At 36.6% G+C, this 25,508-nt stretch overlaps 5 protein-coding genes and 1 long non-coding RNA gene across 25 annotated transcripts in view; 1 reads left to right on the forward strand and 5 right to left on the reverse strand.

The window, feature by feature from the left end:
• The first annotated feature begins 78 nt into the window (after positions 1–78).
• Positions 79–10,895, forward strand: LOC107992168 (uncharacterized). 20 transcript variants are annotated; one of them, XR_007820047.1, is made up of 8 exons: positions 79–302; positions 409–488; positions 575–674; positions 8,211–8,519; positions 8,781–8,924; positions 9,016–9,342; positions 9,484–9,984; positions 10,072–10,895. XR_007820047.1 is itself a non-coding variant. In XM_051083248.1 (4 exons), the coding sequence occupies exons 2-4, from the start codon at positions 8,922–8,924 to the stop codon at positions 9,610–9,612; spliced, it is 459 nt and encodes a 152-aa protein (XP_050939205.1). In that variant the 5' UTR covers positions 7,306–8,519; positions 8,781–8,921; the 3' UTR covers positions 9,613–10,895. The 20 variants fall into 20 exon arrangements, 1 of the variants encoding a protein (XP_050939205.1); XR_007820039.1 differs by having other exon boundaries at positions 80–488; XR_007820050.1 differs by having other exon boundaries at positions 80–432.
• Positions 10,896–15,020: 4,125 nt separating this feature from the next.
• Positions 15,021–16,779, reverse strand: LOC127148825 (uncharacterized). Its single transcript, XR_007819954.1, has 3 exons — positions 16,685–16,779; positions 16,499–16,602; positions 15,021–15,045 (listed from the first exon to the last, which is right to left on the reverse strand). It is a non-coding gene; the product is annotated as an uncharacterized LOC127148825 (long non-coding RNA).
• A 75-nt stretch (positions 16,780–16,854) lies between these two features.
• On the reverse strand, positions 16,855–17,499 carry LOC127148826 (uncharacterized). The gene is made up of 4 exons (XM_051083191.1): positions 17,473–17,499; positions 17,220–17,387; positions 17,027–17,131; positions 16,855–16,926 (listed from the first exon to the last, which is right to left on the reverse strand). The coding sequence occupies exons 1-4, from the start codon at positions 17,475–17,477 to the stop codon at positions 16,872–16,874; spliced, it is 333 nt and encodes a 110-aa protein (XP_050939148.1). The 5' UTR covers positions 17,478–17,499; the 3' UTR covers positions 16,855–16,871.
• Positions 17,485–18,132, reverse strand: LOC107992324 (uncharacterized). The gene is made up of 3 exons (XM_051083183.1): positions 17,781–18,132; positions 17,565–17,710; positions 17,485–17,524 (listed from the first exon to the last, which is right to left on the reverse strand). Exons 1-3 carry the CDS (start codon positions 17,934–17,936, stop codon positions 17,485–17,487), a joined length of 342 nt encoding a protein of 113 aa, XP_050939140.1. The 5' UTR covers positions 17,937–18,132.
• Positions 18,133–19,979: 1,847 nt separating this feature from the next.
• On the reverse strand, positions 19,980–23,542 carry LOC127148819 (uncharacterized). The gene is made up of 7 exons (XM_051083184.1): positions 23,001–23,542; positions 22,342–22,914; positions 21,579–22,293; positions 21,135–21,491; positions 20,871–20,996; positions 20,166–20,786; positions 19,980–20,045 (listed from the first exon to the last, which is right to left on the reverse strand). The coding sequence occupies exons 1-7, from the start codon at positions 23,540–23,542 to the stop codon at positions 19,980–19,982; spliced, it is 3,000 nt and encodes a 999-aa protein (XP_050939141.1).
• Positions 23,543–23,953: 411 nt separating this feature from the next.
• The window catches only part of LOC107992363 (uncharacterized mitochondrial protein AtMg00810-like), a 31,565-nt gene continuing 30,010 nt past the window's right edge, over positions 23,954–25,508 (reverse strand). Inside the window, exon 2 of the mRNA XM_051083185.1 lies at positions 23,954–24,094. Within this exon, the coding sequence (XP_050939142.1) occupies positions 23,954–24,094 (141 nt within the window). The remainder of the gene's footprint in view (positions 24,095–25,508) is intronic.

Raw genomic sequence — 25,508 nt, forward strand, 5'->3', positions numbered from 1 at the left:
GAAAGGATAAAAAGAAGAAAAAGAGAAGAAAATTTCATTTTTTCTTTTCTTCTTCTTCTTCTCTTCCCTTCACCGCCAAGAATTTTGAAGACATCCAACTTCCAGTTTTTGTCCTTCTTCAATTTTGCAGAGAACATTTAAGAGAGATTTTGGAAGAAGAAGAGGAATTTTACTAGAATTTTGAGGTTGAAGAAGATGAGGAGAACTCAAGCAAGGTGTATCCATGGCTGAATTTTAGTTAATTCTGCACATCACTGGTTTTTAATTCGGTTTGAACTCTTCAAAAGGAATTAAGAGATGAGGTTTACATTTACTGAAAGTTAACTCATTTCCAAACAAACTTTATGAAGAAAGTTGGAGCAAATTCGGATATTCATTGGGTGCTTTTTGATGAAGAAAACAGAGCAGTTGGTTTTCACTCGAAATCAGGAGGTCTCTGGTTTTTCTTGTATTGCATAGTGTACCGGTTGAATTAGAATCTCTATTTGGTATGGTTGGAAAGATTATTCAATTTACTACAACTGTTATGAAGAAATCGTGAACCAAAAACGACTAAACATCATTTAAATTGTAGGGACAACTTAAAGAGGTCGTGTGCGCGCGATTTTGGAAGTGGTTCTGTTTTGAGGGTTATATGAGTTTATGCACGGGGAATCAGATTTACATGTCTTCAGGTATGTTTTAGAGGATCTCAAAATGAAGATTTTTATATAAAGAACACTTATTTTGGTTAAGTATTGAGAAATTTATAGTCATTTGAAGTTTATGTTAGAAATCTGGAAATTTCAGAGAGTTGTTGAAATAGGATTTTATTTCTTAAGCTTTGTTTTCGTGAGCGTCATCTTTGGTGCGACATGTTATGTATATCTTTAGGAAACCAGAATGTTTAGAGTTATAATACTCGGTTGGGTTGTTGGCAGGCCGAGAAGAATTAAACCGAGCTTATAGACCAAGGATCTAGCCCAAGACGGTGAGTGACAAAACCAACTTCGAAATATTTTCCATAACTGTTATTATGATTGAATGCGATGAATGTATACTTACGAAGCTATGAAAGGTATTTGAATTTCATAACTATTTTCAAGTATACATTCGAAGACTAGATTTCTTAAAGAAATTTATGCTAGCACGTAGATATTAAATGTTTGAAAAGTATTTAAACCACAATGTTTTAAGCAAAGCATGAATTAGTAAGAAGTTTTGTTTTAAGAACTACAATTTTCCACGAAAGAGCTGAGTAAAGTTCGAGCTTTGTGAAAAATTTATAAACAGGCATGTTTTAATATTTTTAGATGATTTATGAAATTTTCATTAACTACATGACTGAGATCTTGAGCCTGAGGCTAGAGATTACCGTGTGCACATTGGTTAGATTCCGCTGTTGACGTTGAGTATACTCTGTAACAACGATGCTGTCTTGAGTGCTGGGCGGGCCCCACTACGACAAAGATGATGGGAGTGCTAGGTGGGTTCCACTACATCGTAGAGCTTGTAAACGTTGTTGTACTGGGTGTACATTACACAACGTAGATTTTTCATGTTAGTTAAAATGCTTTGATATACTTGATATGCCTTGCTAGATTTCAATGACGAACATGCTGAGTATTTGAGGAAGCTATTCTTACTACTACATGTTTACATTTACGACTTGTATAAACAGATTTATATGTGTAAAGTTTTCACGTGCTTTTATCTTTAAATTCATAGTTTTAAACTGAGTCACTCACTGAGCTTCATAGCTTACCCTTTCCAAAATGTTTTACCCATTTTCCAGGTAGAGATCGAGTTCCCAGTGCCTGATAAACTGCCTTAGTTTACTGAAGCTCCGTTATCGATTACCAGTACGTGTTTTGAGTTGGGCATAGAGTCTGTTGTGTTGTGATGTATATACACCCTTGTATGTTATAGATACTCCACAGTTTGTATAAGCTTTATGAGCTGTAGTTGTGTAAATTTTTGTTGGTTATATTTTGATTAAGTTGTCTTTAGGTTTACCCGTGAAATCAGTAAATTTTGAGGTACAATTCATGTATGTGTTTGACTAGCCTAGGATCCGCTGTGTTTTGTTGCATGTATAATAGTTTATATACTAGATTGGAAAGTTCATCACATGAAAGTTTTAAGCAAAGTCGACAGATACAGGTACATAAAAGCGTTGTTCATCGGCTTCACGCCATCTTTCGGTCTAAGGTAGCAGGTAGTCCAGGAGGGGGTGTCACAACTTGGTATCAGAGGAGTTTGCTCCATGGGAATTAAGGTAAAGCGGTTAGCTCTAAGAAGAAACTGGAAAGTAAATAATTGAAAGTCAAGTTAGCTTAAAGGGACCTAGTGGAGTATGGTCTAGGTAAGGGTAGAAGTGAGTCCAATTATTATTAATATGTGAGTAGACATTTAGTATCATGCATTTGAGTTAAGTATTTATAGTATGTCTAATGTGTTGACATATTATAGGAGTCATGCCACCACGTACTGGTAGACGACGCCAGCAGAATCAGGACGGGATGTAAGGTCCTACCCAAGGTCCATCTGTAGGGGAATCTAGTACCCTAAGAGTTCGAGGTGGGGCAGGAAATGAGCAGTTTGCGAGAACTACATAGGAAATAGGAAGGCCAGATAGAGCAGAGCCTAGTGATCCAGAAAAGGCATACAGAATTGAACGGCTGAAGAAGTTAGGGGCTACAGTGTTTGAGGGTTCCACAGATCCAGCTGATGCAAAGAATTGGTTGAATATGCTTGAAAAGTGTTTTGATGTGATGAATTGTCCTGAGGAGCGAAAGGTTAGATTGGCCACATTTTTGTTGCAAAAAGAGGCTGAAGGATGGTGGAAATCTATATTAGCAAGGCGTAGTGATGCACGTGCTTCAGACTAGTAGACTTTTAGAGGCATATTCGAAGATATGTATTATCCCAGCACATATTGCGAAGCCAAGAGGGATGAATTTCTAGGGTAGAAACAAGGATCACTTTCAGTGGCTGAGTATGAGAGGAAGTATACCGAGCTTTCACAGTATGCTGACGTTATTGTGGCTTCTGAGAGTGACAGGTGCCAAAGGTTTGAAAGAGGGTTGTGTTTTGAAATACGTACCTCAGTTACAACCATTGCTAAGTGGACGAATTTCTCTCAGTTAGTGGAGACTGCCCTTCGTGTGGAGCAGAGTATAACAGAAGAGAAATCAGCAGTGGAGCTTAGTCGTGGGACTTCAACAGCTAGTGGATTTAGAGGCCGTGAGCAGCGGAGGTTCACGCCTGGGATAAATATTTGAAGCCGTCAAGACTTTAAGAATCGCTCTGGATGCCAAGCATTGAGGAACGTGAGTTATGGTAGTGTTTTTCAGAGACAGAGCCAGATAATACCTAGTCAACCCATTAGATCAACAGTAAGATCACAACTAGGTCAGGAGTCCATTGCTAGTACCGTCAGTCGAACACCATGCACGAGTTGTGGCAGGAACCATCGAGTTCAGTATTTGGTAGGTGCCGATGTATGTTACCAGTGCGGATAGCCAGAACATTTCAAGAAAGATTGTCAGCAGTTGAACATGACAGTTCAGAGAGATCAGAGAGTTAGGTCCCAGACAGTTGAGCAATCGAGAGTTTCAGTGGTTCCAACAGAGGGCACTGGTGGTGCAAGGTAAAATGGAGTTGTTGGAAGACATAGGCAACAGGGGAAAGTCTATGCTATGACTCAACAAGAAGCGGAGGACGCACCAGACATTATTACTGGTACGATTCTTATTTGTAATCTACCTGCAGATGTTTTATTTGATCCAGGTGCTACGCATTCCTTTGTTTCTAGTATATTTCTGACTAAGCTGAATAGGATGCAAGAGCCTTTATCTGAGGGGTTAGCTATATACACTCTAGTTGCTGACGTTTTACTTGTTAATGAGGTGTTACGTAATTGTGAAGTTTTAGTAGAAGGTATCAGTCTGCTAGTGGACTTGCTACCACTAGAGTTGCAGAGGTTAGATGTAATTTTGGAAATGGATTTCTTATTTGCTCACTATGCATCTATGAATTGCCATAGGAAGGAAGTGGTTTTCAGAAAACCAGGCTTTGCTGAAGTGGTTTTTAGAGGTATGAGGAAGACAATTTCTAGAAGTTTAATCTCAGTTTTGAAAGCTGAGAAATTGCTGAGGAAGGGTTGCACAACGTTTCTTGCACACATCGTAGTAGTGCAGAGAGAAAAGCCAAAGCCAGAAGATGTTCCTGTGGTGAAATAGTTTCTTGATGTATTTCCAGATGATCTGTCAGGTTTGCCACCTGATAGAGAGATTGAGTTCACCATTGAATTATTACCAGGAACAGCACCTATTTCACAAGCACCGTATAGAATGGCTCCAAGCGAGCTAAAAGAATTGAAGATGCAGTTACAAGAACTAGTTGACAAGGGATACATTAGGCCTAGTGTTTCGTCGTGGGGAGCACCAGTGCTATTTGTGAAAAAGAAAGATGGTACCCTCAGATTATGTATTGACTATAGACAGTTAAACAAGGTTACAATACGTAACAAGTATTCTTTACCATGCATCGATGACTTATTTGATCAACTAAGGGGAGCAGGGTTGTTCTCTAAAATTGACTTAAGGTCAGGATACCACCAGTTGAAGGTTGGAGAATTAGATATTGCTAAGACAACATTTAGAACTAGGTATGGGCATTATGAGTTTTGAGTTATGTCGTTCGGTTTAACGAATGTGCCAGCAGTTTTCATGGATCTCATGAATAGGATCTTCCATCAGTATTTAGATCAGTTTGTGATTGTGTTCATTGATGATATATTAGTTTACACGGTTGACAGAGAATCCCATGAGGAACATCTAAGGATTGTTCTACAGACTGTACGTGATAAACAGTTATACGCTAAGTTCAGCAAATGTGAGTTCTGGTTGGAACAAGTAGTATTTTTAAGGCATGTAGTTTCAGCAAAAGAAGTTAGTGTCGATCCACAAAAAGTAGAAGCGGTTGTTATTTGGGAAACACCAATTAGTGCGACAGAAGTACGTAGTTTCCTGGGTTTGGCAGGATACTATAGGCGTTTTATTGAGGATTTCTCTCGATTGGCATTGCCTTTGACCGCTTTGACAAGGAAGAATGTTAAGTTTGAGTGGTCAGATAAATGCGAGCAAATTTTTCAGGAATTGAAGAAAAGACTAGTTACAGCACCTATTTTGGCACTTCCTGTAATAGGGAAGGACTATGTGATTTATTGTGATGCTTGAAGGCTAGGATTAGGTTGTGTGCTCATGCAAGATGGGAATGTTATAGCTTATGCTTCAAGGTAGTTGAAGGAGCATGAGTCTAATTACCCTACCCATGATCTTGAGCTAGCAGCAGTTGTTTTAGCACTAAAAATCTGGAGACACTATTTGTTTGGGGAAAAGTGCCATATTTTCACAGATCATAAAAGTCTGAAGTATATTTTTTATCAGAAAGAGCTAAATCTGAGACAAAGGCGATGGCTAGAACTGATTAAAGTTTATGATTGTACTATAGAGTATCATCTAGGTAAGGCCAACGTAGTAGCAGATGCATTAAGTAGGAAGTCAAGACTTCCGAAGAGTGCCTTGTGTGGTATTCGAGTAGCTTTGTTGAATGAGTTAAGAGGTTCCAAGGCAGTAGTAACTACAGAGGATTCAGGAAGTCTCTTAGCTCAATTTCAGGTTCGGTCTCTCTCTAGTAACTGAGATTGTAAGAAGACAGTGAGAAGACAGTAATTTACAAAAGAAGTTTGAGAAATCCAAGAAAGGCTTAGAGGTGGAGCTTGAGCTGAGAACAGATGGAGCCATTGTTAAACAGGGAAGATCATGTGTTTCGAATATCAGTGAGCTTAAGAATGCTATTCTAGAAGAAGCTCACAGTTCAGCTTACGCTATGCATCAAGGTAGCACTAAGATGTACAAAACTTTAAAGAAGACTTATTGGTGGTCTGGAATGAAGCAAGAGATAGCTGAATATGTTGATAGATGTTTGATTTGTCAACAGGTTAAACCAGTAAGACTGAGGCCAGGAGGACTTATTAATCCTTTGCCAGTGCCAGAGTGGAAATGAGAGCATATTACTATGGATTTTCTATTTGGATTACCTCGTACATTCAGTGGACATGATGTTATATGGGTAATAGTAGACAGACTCACCAAGACGACACGATTTATCCGATTAAAGCGACATCTACGTTAGACCAGCTAGCTAGATTATATGTTGATAAGATTGTGAGTCAGTATGGAGTACCAATGTCCATAGTTTCAGATAGGGATCCGAGGTTTATTCTAAATTTTGGCCTAGTTTACAGAAAGCAATGGGAACAGGGCTAAAGTTTAGTACATCATTTCATCCCAAAATAGATGGCCAGTCCGAGAGGACCATACAAACTTTAGAGGACATGTTGAGAGCATGTGTCCTTCAACTTAAAGGAAGTTGGGATACCCACTTGCCACTTATGGAGTTTTCTTATAATAATAACTATCAGTCTAGTATCGGTATGGCACCATATGAAGCCTTATACGGGAGACCATGTAGAACTTCTGTTTGCTGGAATGAAGTGGGAGAGCGAAAGTTAGTAGATCCTGAGTTGGTTCAGATTACGACAAACAATATTAAGTTGATCAGAGAAAATTTGAGGGTAGCCCAAGATCGACAAAAAAGTTATGCAGATAAGGGACGAAGAAACCTAGAATTCCAAGTTGGAGATCAAGTTTTCTTGAAATTATCTCCATGGCAAGGTTTTCGAAAGAAAAGGTAAGCTAAGTTCTAGATATATTGAGCCATATCAGATAACGGAACGAGTGGGACCAGCAGTGTATAGACTTGAGTTGCCAATAGAACTTGCACGAATACATGATGTTTTCCATGTATCCATGTTAAGAAAATATATATCAGATCCATCATATGTGTTGCAAGAGCAACCCGTTGAATTAAAAGAAGATTTGAGTTATGAAGAACCAGTTTCAGATTCTCCACAGAAAGGAACAAGTTTTGAGAAACAAAATGATTCCACTCATAAAGGTTTTGTGGAGACATCATGGAATGGAGGAGGCAACTTGGGAACCGGAAGATCAGATGAAAAAGAGATACCCGATAATTTTCAGTTAAGGACATTCTAAATTTCGAGGACGAAATTTTCTAAGGGGAAGGTAAGTTGTAAACCTCATATTTTCTTGGTTTATTTTCTTTAAATGTGGACAAAAAAAAAGAAAATGGAAATTAAGTGTAAATATATATATATATATATATATTTATATATTAAATAGCTTTTTTAAATAAATTAAAGAAAAAAGAAAGAAAAGAAAGAAAAGAAAGAATAAAAAGAAGAAAAAGAGAAGAAAATTTCATTTTTTCTTTTCTTCTTCTTCTTCTCTTCCCTTCACCGCCAATCATTTTGAAGACATCCAACTTCCATTTTTTGTCCTTCTTCAATTTGCAGAGAACATTTAAGAGAGAGTTTGGAAGAAGAAGAGGATTTTTACTAGAATTTTGAGGTTGAAGAAGAGGAGGAGAACTCAAGCAAGGTGTATCAATGGCTGAATTTTAGTTCATTCTACACATCACTGGTTTTTAATTCGGTTTGAACTCTTCAAAAGGAATTAAGAGGTGAGGTTTACATTTACTGAACGTTAACTCATTTTCAAACAAACTTTATGAAGAAAGTTGGAGCAAATTCGGATATTCATTGGGTGCTTTTTGATGAAGAAAACAGGGCAGTTGGTTTTCACTCAAAATCAGGAGGTCTCTGGTTTTTCTTGTATTCCAGAGTGTACCGGTTGAGTTAGAATCTCTATTTAGTATGGTTGGAACGCTTATTTGATTTACTACACCTTTTATAAAGAAATCGTGAACCAAAAACGACTAAAAATCAGTTAAATTGTAGGGACAACTTAAAGAGGCCGTGTGCGCGCGATTTTGGAAGTGGTTATGTTTCGAGGGTTATCTGAGTTTATGCACGGGGAATCAGATTTATATGTCTTCAGGTACATTTTAGAGGATCTCAAAATGAAGATTTTTATATAAAGAACACTCATTTTGGTTAAGTATTGAGAAAGTTATAGTCATTTGAAGTTTATGTTAGAAATCTGGAAATTTCAGAGAGTTGTTGAAAGATTTTATTTCTTAAGCTTTGTTTTCGTGAGCGTCATCTTTGGTGCGACATGTTATGTATATCTTTAGGAAACCAGAATGTTTAGAGTTTTAATACTCGGTTGGGTTGTTGGTAGGCCGAGAAGAATTAAATCGAGCTTATAGACCAAGGATCTAGCCCAAGACGGTGAGTGACAAAACCAACTTTAGTCTACTTTATAGAGCTATGTTTGTTAGGAAAAGATAGGCGAACCAAAGTCGACATTGGTTTTTTGAAGATTGCTGATGATTGGAATACATTTAATAATTATGATTGGGGTGGGATTGTTTTTGGACTCACGCTAAGTGCCTTAAAAAGAGCCTTGGACAAGCAATATGCCAAGGGAAAGAAGAAATCAACTAAGACAAAAAAATATACTATCAATGGACTTTCGCATGTATTACAGGTATGCTACTTCTTACTTCTTACTTCAAAACTTATGCATACATTTAAAATTAAACGATCGTTTAGTTATTTTAAACGATCTTTTAGTTATTTTAAACGATCGTTGAGTTATTTTAAACGATCGTTGAGTTGTTTTTGAACGATCGTTTAGTTGTTTTTAAACGATCGTTTAGTTATATTTAAACGATCGTGAAACCACTTTTTTATATATCTATATATATCTTGTGGCACTTCCTAAACTTGTTTGTCAAATGTGGAATAGGTTTGGGCATATGAGTCTAAACCAACCGTCATTGGATGTGGTGTAGATAAAGTAAATGATGATGCGATACCACAAATGCTGAGGTGGGTGTGCCAACAATCACCGAAGTCCTAAACTATAAGCCAGGTGTTTGACTCGCCAATGGTAAGTAGCAAGCAATAGTAACTAACTTAAGGATCGCATGATTTGTTGCTTATTTCTTTGTCCTAAATACATTTGCCTTTTCTCTTTGTAGTTGATAATTAAGGAGGTCATTGAGATGACACCTGAAGAGGAGCAGTTGAAAATTGCTTCAGGTGAACTTTTTGAAAACCTCTACTCATCTACCATTATTCAGTCGAAGAATGTTGGTTTAAAAAGAGAAAGAGAAGTTGTTAATGATGAAGGTGACTTCAAAAAGAGTAAGAAACAGAAGTCGAAGTCTGAGATGAAAAAGGCTATTCGGAATCTCCAAGATCGAGTAGCGGTTGTTGAAGGGATACTTACTAGTATAAAATCAGATATTGACAAATTGAAGTGCATGACGTCAACCATATTAAAGCACATTAGACTTCAAAGAAAGGTTAGGAATAAAACTGTTAATTGTATTGACGTTAGTTGTTTCATATTTGGTAATTACTCATACGTTAAGTTGCATGTTCTTGCTAATCTTGATGTTTACTTTCTATTGTTATCCACACTAATTCATTTTGAGGTTCCATAGGGCGACGAAGATGTTCACACCGTCGGTACCCCTCCTTGGTTGAGGTTTAATATTGAGTTAAAGAAGCCAATCGACATGTTGGAGAAGAAGGTTGAGATTGGTTTAGAGGAGCCAATAGATGTTCGTTGACGATGAGGTTGAAATTGAGAACAATGGGAAAAAACTTCGTACTCATTTTGATTCAGACGTCACAGAGATAGAACGATTTCCCACTCAATAATCACACGTTCGGCCCGCCCGTAGGAAACGTGCAAGTGTTTACCTATCAACCCCATTCACAACTCTACCTAAACGGTCTATGACATCAACCACCACTACCTCTCAATGTGAACCAATTGTTTATGATCCCATGCACAAAATACTTGACGTCGATTTAGATAGACTTCGAGCTTGGATACAGATAAGCGTACAAAAAATGAGGTGCGTGAAACCTTTCATGGGAAAAAATCGAAGATATTTTTCAGAGACTTGTTTATGTGTCGCCGGTGGTTGGCGGATGAGGTAAGGGATTATCTTATTATTTATGCCAATATAATTTTTTTATTGTTATGGTTCTATACATTTAGTGCTTACTTTTGTTTCTATTAGCATTTGGATGCACTTTTTCTTTTCATTTGCTTCAAGATTAAGGCAGCCGGGATACCTTCTGCTCAAAACTTCACAACTACAGACACAATCTTTATGGTTTGGAATCGTCACGTTACTTTATGTATGTATTTGCGTTTGATATTTTTCTTTCGGTCTGATATTTGCGTTTGTATGTTTTTCTTTGCAACGACTTTTAGTTGCGAAATAGCCCCAATACAAAGAATGTATTAAAGAGAATCGCCCGTTTGACTAGAAGGAAGAGTATAGGTTGGTTGACTATGTTGTCAGGTCAAAAGAGGACTTCCAAGATCCTTGGACAAGTGTTGATTACGTTTACTCTCCATTCAATGTCCATGCCAACCATTGGGTTCTATTATGCTTGGATTTGGTAAGTTGTCAAGTCAAGGTATAGGATTCGCTCAAGGTATAGGATTCGCTTTCGTCACTTATAAGTGTCGAAGAGATGAGAAACATATTACTATCGATTCGAGAGTTGGTGCCAAATTTGTTAGATAGTACTGGATTTTTTGCTAGGAGAGGTGGATCATCGACATACAAGGAACCTTGGCCAATTGTCATTATCGACTCTATTCCACTACAACGAAATAATAGTGGTTGTGGTGTATTCACCATTAAGTATTTTGAGTACATAGCTACTGGTTTTGATTTAGATACATTATGTCAAGAAAACATGTCGTACTTCAGAAAAAAATTGGCATTTCAATTATGGACGTCTCCAATGTATTGAATTTTGTTCCGAGATTTGTAGTAGTTGTATATCATGTATGTTGTGAAATATGTACATACATCACAAGTATCGATTATTCTCTATGTTGCAAAACTACTTGTAGATAAACAATCGCTCAATATTTTTTATGATTTTAAGAAGATCGTTTATACTTTACTAAACGATCGCTTAAAGATATGTACACGATATTTTACATTATTGTGATACATATAAACGATCGCTTAATATTCTTTACTTGAACGTTTAGGAAATTGCTTAATATTCTTTTAGATATTAGTGTGATTTCTATAAACGATTGCTTAATAATTTTTATATTTATTAAGAAGATCGTTTAGACTTTACTAAACGATTGCTTAAAAATATGTGCACGATCTTTTACATTAGTGTGATACATATAAACAATCGCCTAATATTCTTCACCTGAACGTTTAGAAAATCGCTGAATATTCTTTTAGATATTAGTGTGGTTTCTATAAACGACCGCTTAACATTTTTTATGTTTATTAAGAAGATCGTTTAGACTTTACTAAACGATTGCTTAAAGATATGTTCACGATGAGTATTTCTCTACACAAATGTTTTGTGATATGTATCTAAACGAATACAAATATTAACTCAAAAGTACAAGGACCAAATATATATTTATTTACCAAAAGTATTTATTCGTGCAAAGTTCCAGTACATACTGTTGTCTAAACAGTTTCATTTTTTGCACAGTTAGACAACCATGGTCAGCTTTAGTTACAAGACATTCAATAAATTTAGAATAGAAAATGCCACAATCCAGTGAACGCCCTTTCTGTAATGTGGTCTTTGATCTGCGTACTGTCCAAGGGCTATATTTGAATCGTTCTGAATGGATGTTCACTCCAATTGCAATTGCGAGTGAGGCAATGCATCGTGCAGACATTTGAAGAGCTTGATCAATAAGTTTCTGCTCAACATAATTTGGCATTGAGTCGAACATGTAGATCTTGCATATTCTCATATCAGCTGCAATAGCCAACCAGTGTTATTTTATGTTGATGTAGCCAATAATGTAGTTGACATCTCCCCACCTTGGTTTTTCTTGGAAATCACCAACAGATGTGTTGAAATAGTATTCCAAATCTTTTTCTGCCCATATATTTAAGTGTGTTATTGTGTCTGTCCATTCAGTTTTTTTATTGTCTGGTGTCACCAGATGAGTATAAAAAATATGATGCCAAACTATACAGTCTGGTTTATTGATTCCAGTCTTGAAAAACAAGTAAAAAAATTTAGTCAGAATATAATGATGCAGTTTAACTTCTATACAAAAAAATTAAAGAATAATAACTTACTATAAACGCAGAATCTATTATTCTAAAAGTACGCTTGCAAAGTTGCTTGAGATGCAGCATTTTCTCCTGCAAGTGGGATAATTGCAAATCCATGGTCTACAAATAAAATTAAACCATCGTTTAGTGAATAAAATGAGAGTATAAGCGATCGTTTAGAAAATGTACATGTGATCGTTTACTTACTAAGCGATCGTGTAATATATATAAACGGTCGTGACCTTTTTCATTGACACCTATATATAAAGTAACAGTGTTTTGACTGACTTTAAGGTAGTGATTTTTGAACAACTTTATATTGTCCAGCCGTCGAAAGTTTTCACATTTTTCAAGAAACTTCTCTAGTTACATGTTTATCGATCTAAGTACAAGAGGTAGCAAACTGCCCTTCATGATTGCTTGGCTCCTTATCTCCGTAGTTATAGCATATATCTTTGCCAGGGTTTTTCGGGTCTTGCAAGCACATGCTATATTCATGAATGATCCATCTGCATGTGGTGCATTTCCCTGCATCTCTTTTGTCGTCAAAGATATTGAACCAGTAGATTTGGTGTTGTCCAGTCCATGTGAAGCTGCAGAAAAACAATGTCGTCCCCACGAGGTTGGGTCTGAACTTGAAGGAGTAGCCTTGTCCAAGCGGAAGAACATGGACTCCTAGGTCATCGTTCTTGGATTTGCAGTGAACGGTGACAGGAATGTCGTATTCAATTTGGTTGACGATTACGACTGTAGTTACTGGTTGGATGAAGATCGATCCTTGAATTGCACGTAGGTTACATGAAAAGAAAATTAGCAAAGATAGTGCCAAGTGTTGGAGATGAGCCCATTTTTAAGGCGTCGGTTGAAACACAAAGGAAGAGACGAGAATATGAGGCTTTATACCTTTTGTCTTGGATTGGTATGATTGGGACGTGATAGAAATAGTGAATATATATACATAGGGTCTGTGCAAAGAAAAAAGTTGTTTTCTCGTGTGTTGGTAAAGAATGGTGTATATTTAAACTATAACTTTTACTGTCGACGTTGTTGTTTAAAGGTTTGAGAAAAATAAGAAATGAGTAAAGTTACCTTTCGTTGGCATAAATTGAGACTATTAAGTTGGTGAGGCAAAAACGAAGGGGAAGGACATTAAAACAGTAAAACGAATAAAACGAAAAGAAAAAAAAAAGAGTCCATATTGCAACCTTATAAATAATGAATGGTTTAGTTTTATGTAGATATTATCACATTTCTTGAAAAAAAATAAACTGTTGTTGAAGTTAAATTGTTCGTGGTAAGGAAAGAGAGATTTCGCGTAGGAAGTTTTGAAATTTAACAAGCAAAGATTTTCTATATTTTGTGTTACATGTCTTGTGTTTTTTTTCTTTGACATATTGATTCTTATTATTATGACAGTATGCTAAACACATTTTAAAATTCACAACGAAACATTAGTAAATTCACTTTTTCTTGTTAAACATGTTGTTATTATCTTGGGTAGCACGTAGCCACGTTACTGTACTATATCAAATTTATCTTTATTTTCTACGCTCAAACATTGTAAAATAAATTGAGTGTGAAATGCTGTTACACCCATCCTATATGGAATCTATTGAAATTCTATGGACGCTCCCAGAACAAAAGATCTCGAAACTTGCCAGTCCTTCCCTTCTTAAATTTTAGGAAATGTCTACAATTGGTTCTTTCTTTCGTAAACTGTTACGTTGAGAAACCCTCCCATAGCTAGTAGTCTTTAGTTCATACACTCTAGTTTGGATCAATGTGGTCTCCTATTTTATGATATTCGTCACCTTTTTCATTGAAACCTATCACTACTACAAATTTGGGTTTCAACGACGCAAAATATGTGTCATAAACAGTTTCAACGACACACTTTTCGCGTCATTGAAGCCACTGTCATGAAAAGCTCTTTAACGACACTTTGAAAAATGTGGCGTTAAATATGATTCGATGACACTAAAATTGTGTCATTAATACCTTCACCTTGACACAATAAATATGTCGCTGTCATCTATAAAACGACACCAATATAGTGTCATTAATACTCTTACATTGACGCAAATTATGTGTCACCGTTATCTATACCTTGACAAAAATATATTGTCATTAATACACTTACATTGACGCAAATCAGGTGTCGCCGTTATCTATACCTCGACACTAATATACTGCCATTAATACTCTTACATTGACGCTGTAATTGTGTCATCGTTATCTATACATTGACACAAATATATTGTCATTAATACACTTACATTGACGTAAATCAAGTGTCACCGTTATCTATATCTCGACACTAATAAACTGTCATTAATACTCTTACATTGACGCTTTAATTTTGTCACCATTATCTATACCTCGACACGAATATATTGTCATTAATACCATTTTATTGACGCTTTAAATGTGTTATCGTTATCTATACCTCGACACGAATATATTGTCATTAATACCCTTATATTGACACTTCAAATGTGTCACCGTTATCTATACCTTGACCCGAATATATTATCATTAATACCTTTATAACAACACTAATATATTGTCATTGTAAATGTTTCTTTACACATAGTTCTTGCCAAGAAATGTGCTTTGACGACACTGTTGCTGTTTACTAAAGGCTTATATGTCGACACATGTTTGGTGTCGTTATTATTCTTTTTCGCAGCACGTATTTCCTGTCATATATTTCTTCTTTCAAAAAAATTAATTACTACAATTTAACATTATGCACATTTGTTTGGAAAGATATTTATATTGATAATAAAAAATGTAAATTACATTGTCGGTAAAGGTTTTCCAATAATCCAAAAGATAAATTAACTGTAATATATGTACGACCTAATCTAATCAAACTAATGTAGGAATGAACTTGATCGATACCATGATCCACTATTCTTCAATTACCTACAAAGTTGAAGAAAATGAACCTTAGTCAACTTTCATTACGGAAAATGCATAAGCATAAGCATAAGCATAAGCATAAACATTAAGTACATTCCAAATAGGAACTTTTTAACATAAACGTCCAAAGTTCATACAACCAAGGTTCTTTATAAAAGACCCATAAAAAACACAAAAGATATAAGAAAAACATCGATTACATAAGCATAAGCATAAGCATAAACACAGAATCAAATAAATATGTTTCAGTTCAATCTTTAAAGACCTAACAATATTCTGATTTAAATTTAAAACTTAAGCATACACGTATCCTTAGCCCCCCTTCAAAGTCATTTATAAACTTAAACATTAACTTAGCATCTCACTCACTCCTTCCAAGGTCATTATCAAAAATAAATGTATCACTCCCCTCCCACCCAAGTCATACAACCAAGTTTCTTAGTAAAAGATTCATAAGGGAAGCAAAAGAGAAAAAAAAAAACACCAACTTCATAAGCATAAGCATAATATATAAGCAATGCAATAATTTGTTTTGATTCATTCTTTACAGACCCAACAATGTTTCAGTTTGCATCAAAGAACAACTTAAGCATAAACGTACCCCTAGTCCCAACCCCCCGCCCCCCAAGTCATTTCTAACCTTAGCAACTCACTTACTCCTTCCAAGGTCATTATCAAAAATAAATGTATCACTCCCCTCCCACCCAAGTCATACAACCAAGTTTCTTAGTAAAAGATTCATAAGGGAAGCAAAAGAGAAATAAAAACACCAACTTCATAAGCATAAGCATAATATATAAGTAATGCAATAATTTGTTTTGATTCATTCTTTACAGACCCAACAATGTTTCAGTTTGCATCAAAGAACAACTTAAGCATAAACGTACCCCTAGTCCCAACCCCCCGCCCCCCAAGTCATTTCTAACCTTAGCAACTCACTCCCTCCTTCCAAGGTCATTATTAAACATAAATGTATCTCCCCCCCCCCCCAATTTCCCACTCCCTCACCCCTTCTAAAGTCAAAGTTGAGCTTAAACATGAACTTAGCACTCCCACCGTCCCGCTCCCCACTTCCAAGGTCATTAATAAACCTAAACATAGACTTACCTCCTCCATTCCAGAAACACCTATGCTACGAATAAAACTTTACAAGTAAACGAAGTGAACGAGAAATTAACAAAACAAAACAATGTGAACACGGTTCCTAAAACATGTGTAAGCAGAACCAACAAAATAGCTAGCTTATTAATGACTACCATAACTGCAGGATAGTCAACACAACTATGAACAGAGATCCAGAGTACATGTCAACATGATTCCTCAAACATATGTCTAAAAATCAACAAAAGAGCATTTCAATGACTACTATAACTGCAGGATAGTCGACGCAACAACACGTGTTGTAATAAAATCCACACAAAAATTCATATAAAGATGTCTCGTTTACAAATTTTACCTTTGAGATTGGGAACAGAAAATATATTTGTTAACGAATTCAGCCCACTCCGTTCTTACGACATCTAAATCGTCCTGTGAGTATGTTGAGGTTGATCCTTCCATCTATTCATCATTTAAAAATGATTTAATATGCAACAATTGTACATAACATAAGTAGTTCAAAAAGGTAAAATGAAATACTTACTACTTCAATGATTGTCCTGTTGCTTGACAATATTATATCACGCATGAATCGCATCACATAATACCCGCACTCCACAATGCCACCTTGCTTCGGACGCTATCCATCAGAGAAAAAGAACAAAATACCCATGATACAGTTGCAAAACATAAAGTATGTTTACCTATTTCTTCTACTAAATCCCCATTCCTCATACCTTGATTATCCTCCAAACAGGCTTCTTCTTGTTCGAAATGTCGAAAGCCCTAAGAATGCATATCAAACAACGTAAGTTATACAATCATTGTCTCATATGCAACATATTAACTCATTATTGTTTTATCATAGATAAAAGTTCCAACATACATCCGGACGACATCAGAGGCATCATTGTTAATTCGATTTCTCAAAGGATCCATCCAATATGCAGTGCCTCTTGAAAAATCGATGGCTATTAGACACCAATGGTTTCTATATTGACAGGTAAATGTGAGTTAAACTTAGAATGAAGGTCATATAGTTCATTAGGTGCATTAGCTGAAAAAAGTTTTGCACATACCCTGAATTGTAAGGAAACATCAAAATCTGACGATGGTCGGTCCCAAGCAATCTAGCATTCAGGATCTGTGCTCGATCTTCTTTACTTATACCAACTGAAATAGAGCCAGCGTCTGCAAACTTGTAGGATCCCAACGTTCCATTCTCTTCCATCACTTTGTAGAGGTGACTACAAATATGAACAGCATACTCGACTTTACTGCGTGGTACACGTTATTATACTATGTAATTGATGTACAAAAGAGGTAACTTACAACATGAATGCATCAATGCATTGGGTTGATATAGGTTGCATTTGACAAAATTCTTGGAGTGCCTCGAGGAATATGCAACATTTCGTTCATACCCAAAAACTTTAGCAGGTACGTGAATTTGAATTTTTGACCCAATATAATCAAGTTCCCATAGCAATAATCGTAGTGTAACTGGTGCTCTCTTTGTATTCAGTGTCAACGACGGTAATCGCGGATCAGCTTGGTACACGCTTTTCATCTGCCACAAACATAAAATCTCGTCCATATGAAATATATTTAAACCAAATCCATTGTGAAAAACACATTACCTTTTCGTCTAGGGGAATGACTAAATGACGAGGCCATAACAACTGTGAACCAACTTCTTGGGAAAGCATAGTCCTACCTTCCCTTGTTGGAACAGGAACGAAGCAATTACCATCGGTAACCATGTCTACTGATACCTTCACGTTGTCACCGTCCATGTAGTAGTCGAAAATAGTTCCAGCACCGACAACATTGTCCTTAGTCCCAATTGCAAGTCGACAAGAAGTGCCATCCTACAATATACATTGAAAGAAAATATGATCATATTACTATATTGCATCTGAGAAATTGGAAACTATAGGAATCAAATTCATATTGACCTTTACTTTTGTCAAAGTCTCAATCGATGCACAAACATATTTGTTCTCCTCACCAACCTTCGCCGCACATAAGTGTTAATTGATCAGATATTTAATCATTAAAAAAATAACGTTTGAGTTAAAAAAATAAAAGTAGATGCTTTCTACCTTATCTTGTTTTTCTATTGTCAAGTCCTCTATTGTCAAGTCTTCTAGAACTTGTCTATTTTCTTCTTTTGCGTCATGATCATTTGCATCATCTGATGTGTCAATGCTTTTAGAAGCCATTTGACTCTTCATCTTGCTCTCGTCAGTTTCTCCCTTTGTGGCCACTTCAGGAACCTTCTTATGCTTCATTAATTCTGCTTCCAGTTCTAAGATACGAGCAGCCATTCTCGCTCGCTCTTCAGCATAATCTTCTTCTTTACCGACCTTCTTTCGTTTTTCTCTTGCAGTGTGGAAGTATTTACTTGGTGTGACGTATTGACCCACCCCTCGAATCCTTCCTGGTGGATCATTCCCTCCGATGGCTTGCGATAATATATCACAAGTTACGTTGTCCATTGAATGAGACGCACGTTTTGAAACAAGTAGGTTGTCCTATCATGAAAAGGTTATAGTATTTTTAGTAAGTACACAAAAAAAAAAAAAACAGCATTAGAAGAGGAAAGTACTTACAATTTTATTGGCCACCTCCTTTGTGTCTATGTCTGGAATCTCTCCATCTTTAGTAGTTTGTGCTTTCTTCCATACTAAAGCACGATCAATTAACTCACCATTAGATGTGCTTGCTTTCTGAAAAAGGAAAGAACATTATGATTAGTTATAACGCATTACATGTTGCATTATGTTAACAAGCATATATACTATTCTTTGCGTACCATCTCCTCGGTAAGGTTTGCATAACCTTTTCGCGACATTCGATGGTTGTACTTGTTGTTCTTTCTCCGCTCACGTCCCTTGTTGCTAACCATCTTCACACATAAACTACATTTTAGTATAATTACTGTCATATATGAATGAAGAGAATGGTGATTATAGTTACCCCAAATTGTTCGGTTAATCTGGAAGCGACAAATATGTTCCAATGCTCACGATCGATGAAAGAGTATTTTGTTGGTGGGTCTTTTAGTTTCTCCAAATCTTTCTTATATGGTAATACATGCTTTGTAGTTAGCGACGACTTGAAGTTTCGATAACATACACTCGCATTTTGTAAAATACTCTTTTTGGATCTGGGGTCTACTACGAAGCCACCCTATTACATTACATTATATAATGAACGTTAGTGACAAAATGCGAACAACGTTACTAACTAAAGGTCAGAAAATTACCTCAATTAGTTCGTAAATTTTATCTTTGAGCTCTGTAGGTACATCCTTCCAGGATTGGTAACTGATCGAAACATGAACCCGCACGGTTGTTCCAATGAAACTCTTTAACTTGGTTGCACTTTCACCAATGGGTTGACCGAGCTCATTGTATTCAACCACTCTCTTGTGTCCATCACAACTAACCCGTGTGATCTCAGACATTCCCGTAGGTCCACGTGTACCTTTACCTTTATTAATGACTCCCTCGGTACTCGGTACGCTCGAGCAACCAGCTTCTAATCTAGCTTGTTTTCCAAGTGTCATTGTTTGGTAAGTGATGGTCCACCTGCATGAAATGACACATAATTCTCAGTATAATACACTATTCATCAACATATCAATTATTTAGGCGAAATGAAAATGAAAAACACTAATCATAAACAACAATAATCCATTAGTGAGATCCATAAAAAAGTTGACATAACATATAGATCAACATACATGAAGACTTGATAAGTTTGTTACAAGACTTAAAAGAAAATGTTTACAAGTATCACTAATCGCTCAATGGAAATACTAAAAAACAAAGCTAAGAACTGCCAAGTGGACTATTGAATACTACAAGTAGATCTTCCAGATTGGAATTAAAAGTGTCCTGCAAAGAAAGAAACAATAATATTATTTATTAGGCTTAAAATGAATGTTTTTCAATGACTAGAATGAATGATGGGAAACTTTGGAGAAACATTATATTACCAAATGTTTATGTGTTTACCCAAGTGCCTTCACAGTCGACCCTGATATATGGGATCTCTTCATCTTCTCTAGTCATGTCTGCTGGACATTCTAAAATTGCCGGACAATGGAGGGATGTATCGCCTAGCTCGTCGTTGTTAAAATTATCAACAAAATCTTTTTCTTGTGGCTTCACAACGACGGACCATCTATCATCACTGGGATCTTTAACATAGAACACTTGTCTTGCTTGTGATGCTAATATGAATGAACCTGAATAGTGTCCTATACGATTGAGGTCAACTAGTGTGAATCCAAGATCGTCTACTCGTACTCCATTCTTCGTATCGACCCAGTCACATCTAAACAGTGTGACCCCAAAAGTGTTGTAACTGACTTCCCATATTCCTTGAATCACACCATAGAAGGACATGTCAGCAATTATCGGGTTTTTGTCTTTGGCACTAGCCACATGCATTGTTGATGCAACGAACATAACCCCACTATTTTGAACCGTTCTAGTGTCATCACGACGCTTTGTGTTGTAGCAAATTCCATTGACTTTATATCCCTCATATATCATCACAACGGGATGTGGGCCATGTGCAATCCATCTAATTGTCATGCTCACGACTTGACCTTCCTGGATTTCACGCATGACCTATTATGGCGATCATAATTAGTCACGGTTGTTCGTACTTTCTATTATGTGTCAATAACATGAAAGTACATTTAAACAACATACCTCGTCTCGTATCCAGTTAGGAAATGATCTATTGTGCTCATCTCGCAACCATTTCTCATTTCTTGCCCTTCGTGGGTTGGAAGATTTCAAGATTTCCATATGTCGTCTATGTAAGGCCAATCGAGTCTGAAGTAGTGAGTATCATTTATTTAAAAGAATGTATATAAAAGTAAAATAACTTGTCAACGGTAATGAATCGTACTCTCTGTATGGATGAACTTCTTCAATGTTTTCTAGTATGTGTAGATGGGCTTGTTTTAGTACAACTTGACTAGGTGTAGTAGATGATCCAGCAGATAACGGTCTTTCGATCCGACCTTCCTCTCGAGATTTAAATGAACCTAGTCCAATGGGGTCAAGCCCAGATAGAAACTCAGAACAAAATTCAACAGCTTCTTCACATATGTGTGCTTCTGCAATCGATCCTTCCGGACGATTTCTATTACGGACATAACTTTTCAACATTTTCATATATCTTTCGAATGGGTACATCCACCGAAGGTATATGGGTCCACAAAGTTTTGCCTCTCGCACAAGGTGGACGCATAGATGTACCATAATGGTGAAAAATGATGGTGGAAAGTACTTTTCAAGCAAACATAATGTTTCAACAACGTCTTGCTGCAATTTATCTAAATCTGATATTCACAAAGTCTTGGAGCAAATAGCGTTGAAAAAAGAACATAATCTAGTGATAGCCACTCTAACATTGTTAGGTAAATTTCCACGTATTGCAATTGGGAGAAGTTGTTGCATTATAACATGGCAATCATGTGATTTAAGACCAGAGAGCGTTAGGTTCTCTAAAGATACCAAACTTCTGAAATTCAACGAATAACCTTCTGGAGCCTTAAGATCAGACAAAGTTCTGCAAATAGAGACTTTCTCCTCTCTTGACAATGTATAACATGCTGCAGGTATGTAAGTTCTACTTCCATCGGACACAGGGGCCAACTCGGGTCGAATGTTCATTTCTACCAAATCAAGTCTAGCACTCAATCCATCCTTACTCTTCCCTGGTATGTCAAGCAGTGTACCAATTATATTCATCAATACATTCTTCTCAATATGCATAACATCAAGACAGTGTCTTACATGTAATTTTTTCCAGTACGTTAACTCATAGAATGCAGAAATCCTCTTCCAGTAGTCGTTCGAAATATCTTCATTCAACCTTCTAGTAGACCTTTTACCGCATGGAAAGGTCTTATCCTTAAGTCTATTATAAATTGTCTCGCCTGATAAAGGGAGAGGAGGTGTTCCATGCTCCTGATTACCATCAAATGCTTTCTTTTGTCTCCTATAAGGGTGATGACGTGGCAAGTATTTTCTATGTCCCATATATGCATTTTTCTTCCCATGTGGTAGTCTTATAGAAGAAGTTTCCTCCCCACATATTGGACAAGCCTTATACCCCTTCACGCTACACCCACACAGGTTCCCGTATGCAGGAAAATCATTGATAGTCTACAGTAAGACAGCTCGCAGGGTGAATCTTTCATTTCTATGTGCATCAAAACACTGAACACCTTCTTCCCACATAAGTTTGAGATCATCAATCAAAGGTGCTAGGTAGACATTTATGTCGTATCCTGGTTGCTTAGGTCCCGAGATTAACATAGTTAACATTAAATACTTCCTCCTCATACATAGCCATGGTGGAAGGTTGTATATTGTAGCAATCACAGGCCAACAACTATATTTCGTTGATAAATCTCCGTATGGATTGATGCCATCTGTGGACAACCCCAAGCGGAGGTTTCTCGGTTCGGACCCAAAATCTGGCCACAAATGGTCTACCAACCTCCAAGATGGAGTATCAGCTGGATGCCTTAACACACCGTCTACTTTCCTGTCATTTGCATGCCAACACAAGTGCTTTGCATATTCGGAGTTCTTGAACATCCTTAAGAACCTCGGAACAATTGGAAAATACCACAGCTGTTTAGCTGCAACTCCCTTAATCTCTTCATTTGAGTTCTTACTTGTCTTCCACCTCGAAGTGTTACATTTAGGACACCTACTGATGTCTGCCAGATCTTTTCTATACAAGCAACAATCGTTAGGGCATGCATCTATTTTTTGATAACTAAGGCCCAAAGCAGTAAGCGTTTTTTTTTTGCTTCATACATGGATATCGGCATTTTATTATTTTCAGGCAATAACTCGCTAATCGTTGCCAGTAGTTCGGAGAAGCTAGCATTACTCCATCCAAATCTAACCTTCAGGTTGTATAGCCTAACTAATGCTGATAACTTTGTGAATCTTTTACAACCAGGAAATAGAGGCTTCTTTGCATCATCGAACATATTGTCAAACGTATTAGGTACTTCAGAAAACTGATCGCGGACATTTTGAACCATATTTATCACATGAAATAAATCATCGTCGACCGTTTCTTCGTTCGTGTAAGCCTGTCGATTACATGAAGTCTCTGATGTAAAAGATTCGCCATGCCAAAACCATATCTTATAGCTTTGATCGATCCCATTGGCATATAGATGATATCTGACTGTTGATTCGTCTTGCGGCAAACGGTTCCCACATTTCAAACATGGACACCTGATAGTACTGGAACCTTTGGCATGACGAAAACAAAATTGAATGAACGCTTCCACTCCCAATTCATACTCCCTGGACATCCTATTCTCCATCATCCATGATTTGTCCATTAGACGATATTACACGGTTTATATATCTCAGAAGTTAGGACTTAGTCAAACCTGTTTGCAAAGAAATAGTAAGAAAACTGGCCAAATCCTCTAAAAGAAAATAAAAATAAACCAAATGGCTATCAAATTCCTGACCAAAAATTTGCGTCTAAAACAAGCATGTTAGAACTTAGAAAGACACTCCAAAGTTCCAAATCTAGTCTTAATTTAGAGAAACCATGCACCTAGTAAGTGGGGAGTGACTGAGAGTTTAAATAGTTCGTTAAGAGAAGATAGGTGACGGGGAGGGGGAGTAGTGGGGAGACCATCTAGAGAGAGAGGTTGAGGAGGAGATGATCTCCTGTGGGGAGACCATTTTGATATCTTTCCCTCACCAACCTGAAGCCTGTGTAGAGAAATTTCCACAACAAACTAGTCATTCAGCATGATTTTAACTTCTTCCACACCCTTTCCCTTGACAGCAGCACCGTAGCCTAGGATCACTCCATAATTGTGTGTTGCTCCACAATCAATGAGCACAACAAATTTAGATCCATGGATTGTTCCTCTCACCTTCATTGTAAGTTCAAACGAACCTAAAAAGTTCTAAAAACGTGTATAAGTGTCACTTGAACTTTCAAATGACCTAACAATGCTCAAGTGATAGTTCGTAACTCATAACCTCCCAAAACAACAATTAGAAGTTGAAAAAAAGCACTTCCTGGCCTAATTGGCAACCAAGTGTGTAAGTTCAACAAACTTAGTCTTAAACCAACTTACAAAGTATTCACAACGTGCATAAGCATAACTTTCAAAAGGACCTAACAAAACATAAGTGTAAGTTTATAAGTCATCGCCTACCAAGAAGTAAAAAACATCTAAAAAAAAAAACACTTGAAGTTTCAAAGCAACTGTACGGAGAGAAACAACATTAGTTGTCAGATCCACTAGGAATATAACAAGCAAGTGAATTCTAGTGACATGACAGAACTTACTAGCTTCAACAAGAAAAGATAGAACAAATAGCTACTAAGCTGATGCGTGACTGGCTAATTAGCCACCAAAACAACAAGAAACAGTGTAAAACAACAACGAAACGGGAATTCAACAATCGTTCTTCATTTCTTTAAAGGAAACAGACAAACAACGCTCTTCTTAGCCACGAAGAGAAAAGAAAAAACAATCATCGAACATCACTTCTTAGGTATTTAAGGTAAGAAGATCAATTCCAGCAGTAAAAATCAAAACAAAACGGGCTAATAGGTTGCCAACACATGGGGCATTAATGAATGGAACTTTTGTGTAACAAAAGTGTGAATGCAAATAACAACAATAATATTAATATGATGATCCAGTAAAGTCAAATAAATATTTAATCATATACATATAAGGACTACAAAGAATTCCCATATAATTTGAAAGCTGTCCAATTTGTAATATTTTAGGGTATGGTCATGCAACATTAATTAAACTACTAGAAAAGGGCACATGATACTGTACATTAATTTTCTAATCGTGGTGACAGAAAAATGGCCATAAAGTTATGAAAAGAAGAAAAAAGTATAGCACTCAACACTTCAATAAGATGGAATTTCCAACATAGCAAGTGCAGAATTTCAAAAGTCTTAAAACAACTTAAACATACTCGAAGTCAATCTCAACGACATCAAAGGGACCTCTCAATTAAGCAAGAAAACAAGAATCAAAACACGAAGAAGAAAAAATATATAAACTCACAAACATATACAATGTTAACAACATAACTTACAACATGAATGCATTGGTAAAGGAAAACCAACCATAAAAGCAATAGTTGAAAAAGAAAAAGAACAACAGATCAGGAAACTAATATTTAGGTACCAATAACCAAACAAGAGTTTTGTAAAGGAATGGTAGCAATATACGGGATTAGACCTGTGCAGTATTTAAGTTAAAAAAACGTTAGAAGCTTACCGGGTAGTCGGAACCAAATGCTAAGGATGCTTTG

The sequence above is a fragment of the Cucumis melo genome, chromosome 4 (genome assembly GCF_025177605.1).
Source record: "Cucumis melo cultivar AY chromosome 4, USDA_Cmelo_AY_1.0, whole genome shotgun sequence".
Taxonomy (NCBI): domain Eukaryota; kingdom Viridiplantae; phylum Streptophyta; class Magnoliopsida; order Cucurbitales; family Cucurbitaceae; genus Cucumis; species Cucumis melo.

What these genes read in the sequence shown, in the direction of transcription:
- LOC107992168 (XM_051083248.1), top strand. An exon ending in ACATTAGACTTCAAAGAAAG is followed by an intron (nt 9,343 to 9,483) that starts GTTAGGAATAAA and finishes GAGGTTCCATAG; the next exon opens with GGCGACGAAGATGTTCACAC.
- LOC127148826 (XM_051083191.1), bottom strand. An exon ending in ATGTTTCCTTACAATTCAGG is followed by an intron (nt 17,132 to 17,219) that starts GTATGTGCAAAA and finishes CTGTCAATATAG; the next exon opens with AAACCATTGGTGTCTAATAG. An exon ending in GCCTCTGATGTCGTCCGGAT is followed by an intron (nt 16,927 to 17,026) that starts GTATGTTGGAAC and finishes ATGCATTCTTAG; the next exon opens with GGCTTTCGACATTTCGAACA.
- LOC107992324 (XM_051083183.1), bottom strand. Translation starts at nt 17,936, where the DNA reads ATGGACGGTGACAACGTGAAGGTATCAGTAGACATGGTTACCGATGGT. An exon ending in TCATTCCCCTAGACGAAAAG is followed by an intron (nt 17,711 to 17,780) that starts GTAATGTGTTTT and finishes TGTTTGTGGCAG; the next exon opens with ATGAAAAGCGTGTACCAAGC. An exon ending in GTACCTGCTAAAGTTTTTGG is followed by an intron (nt 17,525 to 17,564) that starts GTATGAACGAAA and finishes AGGCACTCCAAG; the next exon opens with AATTTTGTCAAATGCAACCT.
- LOC127148819 (XM_051083184.1), bottom strand. Translation starts at nt 23,542, where the DNA reads ATGGACAAATCATGGATGATGGAGAATAGGATGTCCAGGGAGTATGAA. An exon ending in AATAAAATGCCGATATCCAT is followed by an intron (nt 22,915 to 23,000) that starts GTATGAAGCAAA and finishes TTGCTTGTATAG; the next exon opens with AAAAGATCTGGCAGACATCA. An exon ending in TCGACTGTGAAGGCACTTGG is followed by an intron (nt 20,046 to 20,165) that starts GTAAACACATAA and finishes CTTTCTTTGCAG; the next exon opens with GACACTTTTAATTCCAATCT.